The sequence below is a fragment of the Coptis chinensis genome, chromosome 2 (assembly GCF_015680905.1).
Source record: "Coptis chinensis isolate HL-2020 chromosome 2, ASM1568090v1, whole genome shotgun sequence".
Lineage (NCBI taxonomy): Eukaryota > Viridiplantae > Streptophyta > Magnoliopsida > Ranunculales > Ranunculaceae > Coptis > Coptis chinensis.
The window spans coordinates 46,329,936-46,340,838 of record NC_141457.1 but is presented as its reverse complement, the minus strand read 5'-3'; the positions used below and the strand labels follow the sequence as shown (position 1 = coordinate 46,340,838).

The 10,903-nt window shown below is 38.7% G+C and overlaps 2 protein-coding genes across 2 annotated transcripts; both read right to left on the bottom strand.

The window, feature by feature from the left end:
* Positions 1–5,855: 5,855 nt before the first annotated feature.
* On the bottom strand, positions 5,856–8,426 carry LOC147516256 (uncharacterized). The gene is made up of 5 exons (XM_086593197.1): positions 8,114–8,426; positions 7,595–8,010; positions 7,406–7,477; positions 6,953–7,309; positions 5,856–6,890 (listed from the first exon to the last, which is right to left on the bottom strand). Exons 1-5 carry the CDS (start codon positions 8,424–8,426, stop codon positions 5,856–5,858), a joined length of 2,193 nt encoding a protein of 730 aa, XP_086449323.1.
* Positions 8,427–9,012: 586 nt separating this feature from the next.
* Positions 9,013–9,843, bottom strand: LOC147516255 (uncharacterized). Its single transcript, XM_086593196.1, has one exon. It carries the CDS (start codon positions 9,841–9,843, stop codon positions 9,013–9,015), a length of 831 nt encoding a protein of 276 aa, XP_086449322.1.
* Between the last annotated feature and the right edge of the window lie 1,060 nt (positions 9,844–10,903).

Genomic DNA, 10,903 nt, shown 5'->3' with positions numbered 1-10,903 from the left:
CTTAGTTTCTAAATAATTAAGTTACATGTCATTTGGATGAATGTAGGAAAAACTTAGCATTGACTATGTGGCTGATAAGAACTACGAAGGTTTGATTCCAATCTTGAAATATTTGGATACGAAGGCAGCTTTGAGCAAAAGTGCAGCCACTACACTATACTATATTATATATTATATATTAGTTATTAGTTATTGTGATAACTATATGTGTATAATGTTAGTACTTAATGGTGTACATGATTGTGGGTTGTTTAAAATGTATTCACGAGACATTTAACTAATACATTATTCCTAATTGAACCTTTTGGTATCTATGATTTATATAATTGATAATGAGGTGAGTTTATTAGTTATTGTGTTTGGAATCTTAAGTAATGATTCTATTGTTTGAGACGATGTTTGTTTTGTAATGAAAATATTATAATAAATGAGAACTCTTGAGTGTTAAAAATCCGGTGTAAAAGTGTCCGGTGAAAATTTAATGTGTCGCCGACATCTTTAGATCTCTCCACGCCTCTTTGATGAAAAGAAAAGAAAAGAAATGTTTATGACTAATGATGTCATGTAAAAAGCCGCCTTAGAGAGGAACTAATGCATTCGCCTTGCGGGTTGGCTGTATTCCTTGAATGTACGAGAATGTAGGTGGGTATTCCTTGAATGTGGCGGGAATGACCCAAGGTATTCATTGAATGTACCATGAATGACCTGTTAGTGTTATGATAGGTATTCCTTGAATGTGGTGGGAATGACCTAAGGTATTCATTGAATGTGCCATGAATGACCTGTTAGTATTATGATGGGTATTCCTTGAATGTGGCGGAAATGAGCCAAGGTATTCATTGAATGTGCCATGAATGACCTGATATTTTGTTATGCCCAAAGGAGGCTTTGTGATTATGTGTATGAAAATCCTAGAGATGGTTGTGACTCACAAGTGACGAGTTGACAAGATGAAAATATGTTTCCTGGAGGCGATATCCCCGCTTGGGACATATGTCTTGTAGTGGTACTTGGTGTTGTAGGAACCGTTATTTTCAGAACGAATATTTCTACAAACCACGAGAACCACGCGCAGCGGAATTAATGGGTTCTCACGATTTTGGATTAGAGAACATACCTTTTAGAATCGGCTAAAATGTAATCTCTGAGAATCAAAGCTTTATCAAATCCGAAATCAACCCCTTGATCTTCTGTTGTATTCCTTTCGAACAGATTGGACGTTGTATGGGCAACGATCTACCAATCCCCTTCTTTCTCACAAAGATAGTTCCTTGCCTCTTTTTCTAATCCAGTGAATAGTGTATTTCGGCCAAGAGAAAGAGTATTCTATTTATAGGCTACAACAGGGACCATGAGGAGAAATTAGTGTTGGACCTCCTGACAGGCTTGGGCTTCCCATGTTCGCCCAGAACAGATGGCCCAAGTCCGTCAACAAATGACTTATTCCACTAAAGGTCATTGTTGCACTACCGCCCTAATCCCAAATTACGTGTCAGTGTTTATGGGCTCCATATTATATGCTCATTGATCTCCCCGTGTTTAAGATATCGAATGTCCATTGATTAAGTCAAGTTACTTACAACTACATTAATCAACTTCTTACGTCCTTGAGTAGTACCACTCAACCTCATTGTCATGTCGGAATAAATCCACCTGCAGGGTTTACATGACAATCTTTTTGAGCTCCTCAAGGGGACATCATCAACCCGACTTCTTGTGGGACACGGATTTCTTCTATAATCAACAGCACACCTTACATACAATGTCATTACCCAATCCATTGAGTTTGTTGATTCACAAATGAATCTCACTCATTGATGATTTAAAGCAATGTATAATGCAAGTAAGTGCCCGTTATTATATCCGGATTAGGAGGACAAGCATCCATAATAACAAAGGCATTTGTTCTCTTATATAGTCAGTATAAAGATAAACAACCTCACTTGGTCCTGTTCAATACACATAAAGTGTACTAGTGTAATCCTATAGTTAAGATAGACTAATACCAGATTATACTACAACCGTACTAATGGTTTGTCCAAATCCATCTAGGTTGTGAACGTTTACTTATACTTTATAAGGTACTGATGATATGATCTTCTGTGTGTTCACACCATATCATCTACAACATAAAGTATTAGACACATGCATATAACTAATAACATATATAATATGCATAACATTTACCCATATGATTCTCATTCAAAATATAAAGAATTAGAGTTAATACAAAAGTAATGCTTTTAGTATATAACCTATCAGGTGTGAGTGAGGCACACAGATATGTGTGATTTGGCAAATGTTTGTAGTGCAAATCGTGGAGTAGGAACTAAAGGTTGGGTTGTGTCTTTTAATAAATGAGTCAACGAGATAATTAATAAGCAAAGTAAAATATTGATTTTACGTGTGATGGAGCTATTGCATATGATATATATGATTTTTTATGATAAATGTTTATGTGGTTTGTGTGAGTTGATACTCACGAGGGATGAATGTACTCCCTGGTTGTGACTTTTTCCTCGTTCTCATAAGTAGATGAGTGATATTAAAGTAAAACATTGATTTTACATGTGACTGAGTTATTGCATATGAATATTTATGTATTATGATGTACATGATTTCTTACAAGGAAATGTATACGTGGTTTGTGTGAGTTGATATTCACGAGAGATGAATGTACTCCCTAGTGGTGATATATTATGATATGATGCAAATAATTTCTTACGAAGGAATGTGAATATGGTTAGCGTGGTCTGATGGATATGGTGGTGTGATATGAATGTTAGTTAATATTGGCAATATATTATGCTAGATTATATATATCATGATGGCTACAGTGAGAGTAAAATAGATGTATACTATAAATGATTACGTTTGGGAAATCTAACTTTGTTTTGCAGAAGGGTAGGACTTATTAACTTTTTATGCAGAGACGTTGTCCTGCCCTAAGACGACGTGCTGGCTTAAAGGTAAAGTGTATCAAACTCATATTTAAATAAGTTATCATATGTGTATGTAATAAGTTGAATGTAAGTGGAAATTATATAGTGAGTTATTTTGGAAATTGAGCATGATGAATACTGTTATCTGAGATTTCTTGGAAATGTATATTGGGGGTTGAAACTTTACTTAGGAAGAAACTGCATGTTGTTTTGAGAATATGGAACTAACTTGTCTTCCAAGTTGAAATGATTGAATAGTATATTTCTTTATTCGAAAGATATGAACGTATTGCTATTTTATATTTAGTCTTACTCATACTAGCAAATTCAATTTGCTGACCCATGTTTGCTTTGTTTTGCAATGTGGGTGTGTTCTTGGAAACATAGATGGTGGAGTGCAGTGGATGAAGACACGTGATTTGGAGCTGCTCTTAGAGTCTTCTGGTTTAAGTTTTTCTGAAGTGTACGGTTTTGTTTTAAGACAGATGTAATAGAGTTTGTTAGTTTCTTTGTAGTTTAATAATGTGATGAAGAGTTGTTCCTTTTAGTTTTCTTTTGATTTTAGTTTTTTTTTATATCGTGTTTGATAACAGGGTATTGGGTTTTGTTGCACCCCAGGTTTCTAGAAGATTGAATATCATTGTTTTAAATATTGTCTAGAAATTTGGGGTGTGACATAATCTAAGTAGAGAAATCACACATCCACTTGCTTGATCACTATACCATATCCTAAGCGAGAATTTAGGCCCTCTTTAGATCAATATAGCTAAAAATTCATACCTATAAGTAATTATCTGCTAGTCGCCTCTCTGAGCCTTTCAAATAGCCTTTTCGCAACCACAAATCCTTTGCCCGTCTTTTAAACCAATAAAAAAATAAAAATAAGCCTACCCATCTTTGAATGAGTCTGAGAATAGGATGAGTAAGGAAAATAAAGAGAAAAACCTGTGGAAAACCTAATTTTTTTTTTATTTTTTTTAATAATCTAGAGGTTATGGCTGACCTCAACCTGTATTAGAAGAAAAACGGGGATACATAGTGCCTTTTCTATCTTCCTCTATGATATGGTGTAACTTTTCATCTAGAGGAAGAGAAAATAAAACAACACCTTCGTCTGGCGATCTATACAATTTTGAAAGGTAGTCGGCTGCCCGATTTCCTTCTTGAAAGATATGACTAAAAGAGCATTTAACAAATGTGCGAGTAATACTTCTAATACAGGCAGCCATATTATAACAATACCATGGGCAGCGCTCACTCCCTTTCAAAATGTTTATGGCTCCCAGAGAGTCCGAATTGACTTCCAGATTTTCTATACCCATCTCTTGGGCCTGCTTAAGCCCAACTGCAATGGCTTGAATTTCCTGATGTATGACTGAGTTCCTTGTCGAGCAACCTCCATACCCACTTCCATTTTGCTAGACCGAACCATCAGTATTGAGCATGTAAGCTCCCTGTTCCGCTAACTTCCACCTACACCAAAGAACTTCCTGAGGTTTGAAGTTCATTTGCAGTCCCAACCTATCAGTAAGAGCTCGAAGCGAGTAAGAGTCTTTGACCTCTGACATATTTTTCTGAATGTACAACTTCATTATGGCCATAATCCTTGAGGTTGGCTATTGGGTAGTCAACAAGATGTTCTTCTTCTTCCATCTGTTCCTTTCGCACCAGAGTTCGTGGACAGTGGCTCCAATAAGAGCTTTAAAGATATCAACACAGGTGGTGTTTTGCCGACATAACCTGAAAATACTATACCATTCAGAAAAGGAGTCTTTGACAAGCTCCCCTAGTCCAAGATTGTTTTTCACAGAGGCCCAGACCTGTTTAGAGTAGTGACAGTCGAAGAATAAATGCTTTGAGTGCTCCGAAGATATACCGCAGAGACTGCATTCAGAGAATTGCAAGGTCTTCTTCTGTATCAAGCGATCTTGAGTGGGAAGACAATTTGAGAGCAATTTCCACAATGTAAATGAGCATTTTAGGATAGAGAGCTTTCCCCAGACCACTCTGTACCATTTTACCTTTGGTCTCTCTTTTCGCAGAACTACATATGCTGATTTTACTGAGAATTCTCCCGAGCTACTCGGTGACCAAATAACCTCGTGTTTGTCTAGATAACAATTCACTTCCGTACCCAAGATGAGATTTTTCAAGGAACTGTTCGAGATAGATGTCACCAGAGAGGACCAGTTACCTTGATTCAAAATATCACTCACTTTTGCATCCTTTGGTAGCGCAAATGAGTTTCTCGCAACTGTTGATTCCCAAAGCGGTTGACTTGAGCACCATGGGTCATGCCAGAAGAGGGTGCTAGTCCCGTCTGCTATAACATATCTGACATATTTCCGAGCAATGTTCTGATGCTTCAGTATCCCCCTCCATACCCAAGAGCAGCTTGCCGGTGTTTTCATAGTCCAAAAGTAAGACTGCTTTATCTGTTGGCTCCATGTCCAGTTTGACCACAGTGATCCATCCTTCTCAGCTAATCTGAAAATCAGGCCGCAGTAAGCCGCCTTGTTCCAAGTTCTGGCATCTATCATACCCAGTCCACCTTGCTCCTTAGCATACCTCAATACTTCATGGCTGGCATGATGCATCTTCCTTGTCATATTGGGACCAGACCATAAAAAACGGTTGCAAATCTTAGATACATTGTCCAGAACTTTCTTTGGTAAAACATAGGTTTTTTACCAGTAGACTTGAAAAGATGAGAGAACTGACTGGATAAGTTCAAGTCTACCGGCCCTTGACAAGGATATATTCTTCTAATTAGAGATACGTGAAGTCAATCTCTCTACCAAAGGTAGACAATCTCATATACCTAGCCTTGAAGAAGTAAGAGGTAGTCCAAGATATATAAGAGGCGGAGCTATAAGGGGTATACCCAAAGCATTAGCCAAGTCCAATCCTGCTTCATGAGACATACAACCAACCAACCAACAGAGATGATTTTTCTGAGTTGATATTCAACCCTGTGAAGAGCGAAAACTGTAGAAGAATTTCCTTTATTGCAAGAATAGAAGCCATATCTCCTTTGCAAAAAAGCATAGCATCGTCCGCAAAAAATAAGTGAGAGATACTCAACCTCTGGCATTTAGAATGCGGATGAATGTGTCCAGCATAGAGAGCTTGATTTAGAAGGCCAGAGAGCACCTCCATCACCAGGACAAATAGATACGGTGAAATTGGGTCGCCCTGCTGAAGTCCTTGTTCACCTTCAAATAATCCTTCAGATGTTCCATTGATGTTAATGGAATAAGAAGGGGTGGTGAAGCACATTGTTAGCCATTCTATAAAGAGAGGAAGAAACCCAAATCTCTGCAAAATCATACCCATAGCTTCCCAATTGACTGAATCAAAAGCCTTCTTTATGTCTATCTTGATTGCACAATTCCTGGTGTAACCTCGTATAAGCTCATACGCAAGTATAATATTATCTTGAATGTTCTTGCCTGGTACAAAGGTAGACTGAGCCGAAGAGATTAAGAGTGGCATATATTCCTTCATCCTGCTTGTTAGAAGCTTGGCCACACATTTGTAAATAGTGTTACAGCAAGCAATGGGCCTGAATTCATCAACCTTTGAAGGTGCAAGATTTTTTGGAATCAAGCAAAGAAGAGTGGAGTTTATACCTCTTGATATGGACTTCCGATTGAACATATGCTGAATTGCAAGAGAGAAGTCTTCACCAACTATATCCCAGGTTTTCTTAAAGAAGAAAGCATTGAAACCATCAGGCCCAAGCGTTTTGTTATCATCCATAGAAAAGAGTGCCTCCTTGATTTCCAAGATATCGAAATCCTTGTTCAATCTAGTTGCACTCTCAGGTGGCAACTCCTGAAGATTAAGCTGCTCCAGAAACCGAGGGTTACAAGAGGGTGAAGAAGAAGTATCCAACATATTTCTATAGAAGGATATGAAAGCCTGAGCAACATTAGCCTGGCCCTCCTGCTGATTTCATTGAGTATCCAATATAGACCAAATGTTGTTCCTTGTCTTCTTTCCTTTACAGCATTATGGAAGAAAGCGTTACCTTTGTCACCAAAGGATAACCAGACAGTGTTGGTCCTCTGCATGAGGTCATACTCCTCCATAAGCATAAGATCGCAAAGCTCAGATCTACGACTTCTTTCTAGATTAGAAAGATGAGTATCAAAAGGACGCTTCTGCATATGCATTTGGATGTCTTCTAGATTGGCCCTGGCAGCTACCACTTGATTTTGAAGATCCGTGGAACTAAATCTAGGCCAGCCTTTGAGAGCTTCCTTGAACATCTTTAATTTCTTACAAAGCATAAACGATGGATTGCCTTGTCTAGGGATAGACCAGCACTTTATAAGAGTGTCCTTGAAGGAAGGATTCACAACCTAGTATTTACAGAACCTGAAAGGTGCCCTGCATGAATGAGAGTTGGAGATCGAGATAACTATAGGCGTATGGTTAGAAAGACCTTGCGGTAAAACTTCCACTCCAGAAGATGAGAAATGGGTAGCCCACAAGGAATTGATAAGACACCTATCTATCTTAGACCATCTCTGCATAGAACCAGAACCATTGTTAGTCCAAGTAAAGAACCCTCCACTGGATTTATGATCATAGAGGCTTACGGTGTTGAGACAATTTGCAAAGGGAGTAGTTTCCCTAGGGTGTACCAAGTCAGTAACAATCCTCTCGTGAGAATAGAGGACATTGTTAAAATCACCAGCCACACACCAAGGACCCGAGAAGGATGTGTTAAGACTGATGAGATATTGCCAGAGAATCAACCTTTCCACTATTTTATTACTTGCATAGACTACTGTAAAATGAAACATCTGCACTGATGCAAGGATGGTGACCTGAGCATATATGAATTGATCACTCTCCAAAATCTTTTGAACCCCAAGAACTGAAGGGTCCCATGAGAACCAAATGCATCCAGCAACTGCACTGGAGTAATTATGTTCAAACTTCCAAGACGGGCAACAGACATTGCTGATACTCAAAAAATTTGCTTGCTGAACTTTCATTTCCAAAAGGCAAAAACAAGCTAGTTTATTCTTGATTCTGAAAGCAGTTAGAGCCTTCACTTTATTCACATCATTTAAACCCCTAACATTATGAGTGCAAATCTTCATGGGATCATCTTTTGTTTTTTCCCTTGTTACCCGAGCCTTTGGCCTTGCCTCTACCTCTTTTTCCTGAGTTCTGCAGTTGTTGTTGCTGTAGTTGGGCTCTAGTAACAACTTGAGATGGCATATTCAATCTTATGGCTTGCGGAGAGTCCACAATATGATCATCAAAAGGTTCATCATGCGTCTCCGAGATGTCGTCATCTATACCATCCTCCTCCATGACTAAGGCAGCATATGCATTATTGTCAACATTAAATTGGAAAAGATCCTCAGCCGACACGGTACCTTCCTCCTGTTCTAGGACTGACTGTGGTTGTTCATGTGTTGAATAGACAACCACTTCTTTTCCTCGGGAGTTTCCACTAGGCATTGTTGAGATTTGAGAGAAGGTAGGGCTACCTAAATTTCTCAAAGAAAAGGGAGAATTTCCAGGCAGATTGTTCAAAGAAGAGCCATCAGAGGTTGTTCTAAGAAGTCAAGGAATATTAGGAGTGGCCAGTAGAGGGTCCAGCAAACTAGCACTGTCCTTGTTATACCGAGTAAGAGACTGGCTTGGCCGTGATAGAGGAGGAGAGAAAGGAGACCCCACTGCCATAGCAGTGCTAGGAGATTCCCTAGAGACTACTGCTCCCACGAGTGAGGTAGGAGATCGAGCTGACATCCTAGCAGAACTAGGAGAGTCCCTAGTAACTACTACGCCATTGGTAGAAGACATTTCTTCAGGACCAACTGGGGCTGTATAAAACCGATTTATGGCAACTTGCGTGCTTGGACAATCGGCTGAAGCTGCAGTAGAGGGATTAGTAGTACTAGGAGACTACTGCGTCCATGAGGGAGGTAGAAGGTCGTGCTGAAGTCCTTGCAGTACTAGGAGATTCCCTAGTGACTACTGCATCATAGATTGTAGATATATCATCAAACCCAACTGGGACACTATAGTTCAGAGTTGCAACATATTACGAACTTGGACGAGTAGCTGGAGCTGCAGCAGAGGGATTTTGTTCTCGGATCAGACTTGTTCTGGGAACCCACACTTGAGTAGGAACTGCTGGGCATCTAGCTGTTGGGTGTCCAAACCTACAACATCTAGAACACGACGGGGGTTTCCAAGGGTACTCCACGTCGACAAAAACATGTTTGCCATGTATCTTCAATTTAATCGAGGTTGGAAAATCAAAGTCCAAAGGTATTGTAACACAGACTTTCGCAAAGTCGAGCCTTCTCTTCATTGACGTTGCTCCATCCATACAGAGAGGACCCCCAATAAGACTAGCTAAGAAAGATAGTCCTTTCTTTGTCCATAGTTCTTTCAGAACTTTTGAGAGTTTTGCCCAGATTGGCACTGTTGAAACGTTGTTCCTTTGGTTTTCCGCCTCCGGTGACCATGGCATAACAACAAAGATCTTTCCCGCGATAAATATAGGACCACCTTCAAGGACAACTTGCTTGTCTTCAGAAGCAGAGAAACTTATATAAAACAAGTCCCTGTCTGTAGTAATATCCATGGAACCTTTTAACTTCCAGGCTTTCTCTAAAGCATTCTTTACAAAGGGAAAACTCATCCTTTTATCCAGGAAGAATCCTATTAACACATCTTCCCATTCAGCTATACCCACATCAATAATGTGTTCGGGTACCACTGCTGCCCCCTCTTCAAAAGCTGGAGTGCAAGGTTCTAAAACAGAGTTAGAAGATGCCAAAGATGATTTGTCGTTTTGAAAAAGAGAGCTCCAGTGGAATGGTTGAGGAGGAGTGGATGGTTGAGGAGGAGTGGATGTCGACTCCATTGAAGATAAGAACTTGATAGAAGAGAGGAAACGTTACAAGCCTTATGATCCAGACCTAAGAACTCTCACAGTTAAGCTGCAGAGGATTTTACCCTAGACAGGAAGGAAAGATTAAGTGGAAATTTTATTGATACTGATAAAGATTTTTACAAATAATTAGGACAAGCGTGCAACAAGCTGGGCCGCAAGTCCTTTCTGAATAGCAAATCCTATATGGAAAACCTAAATTTGTTAGTTGCTTTAGAAAAGAAAAAAAAAAGTTTTCATCTAAAGAAAAGAAAAGAAAAATAGAAATAGAAATAAAACAAAAACAAAAACAAAAACTCCAAAAATATAATAAAATGACTCAAAAAGCCAAAATAAAAAGGCTAAGGATGGAAACTAAGTATAAAAGCAAAGTAAGAACAAAGTTTAGAGAAGTGAATAGAGTCGCAAACTATCTTGCAGGCTTATATCAATCTAGTAGCTTTACACTTTACATTTTGTTCCTCCTATAGATCATGTCCTACAAAATATTGTAAATGAAGATGCGAAGGGAAACATTTATGTAAGAAGAGGTTAATGATCAATATAGGTGAGGGTCTGCCTAACCCTAGCTTAACTTAAAATAAATAAATAAATAAAATCCTTATCTAATTGAATAGGATTTGCTATTCAGAAAGGACTTGCGGCGCAGCTTGTTGCACGTTTGTCCTAATTATTTGTAAAAATCCTTATCAGTATCAATAAAATTTCCACTTAAAAAAAATAAAAAATAAAAAATAAGAACAAGGTTTTCCCTAGTTACATGTAATTGAAGACCCTATTATCTCTGACTTGTTTATTTGAATATCCATTCCGTTTCTTCTTAAACCATCACCTCAGCCCCGTATCACCTAAATAAAGACATCTAGCTCAATTAGGATTAATTTGGTGTGATAGTAAGTGGTAGATGTGATTGATCGACCTCGGCTCCTTTGGACGACATTAAGATTGTGAGGAAACGTGTGCCCACTGCACACTAGAGTGAGCTAACTTGAGTGGAAAAATTAGAGTATTTTTGTCTTGACAAATTGTGAGG

What these genes read in the sequence shown, in the direction of transcription:
- LOC147516256 (XM_086593197.1), bottom strand. Translation starts at nt 8,426, where the DNA reads ATGCCTAGTGGAAACTCCCGAGGAAAAGAAGTGGTTGTCTATTCAACA. An exon ending in AGAGGATTGTTACTGACTTG is followed by an intron (nt 7,478 to 7,594) that starts GTACACCCTAGG and finishes GGTTCTATGCAG; the next exon opens with AGATGGTCTAAGATAGATAG. An exon ending in ACGCTTTCTTCCATAATGCT is followed by an intron (nt 6,891 to 6,952) that starts GTAAAGGAAAGA and finishes TGAAATCAGCAG; the next exon opens with GAGGGCCAGGCTAATGTTGC.
- LOC147516255 (XM_086593196.1), bottom strand. Translation starts at nt 9,843, where the DNA reads ATGGAGTCGACATCCACTCCTCCTCAACCATCCACTCCTCCTCAACCA.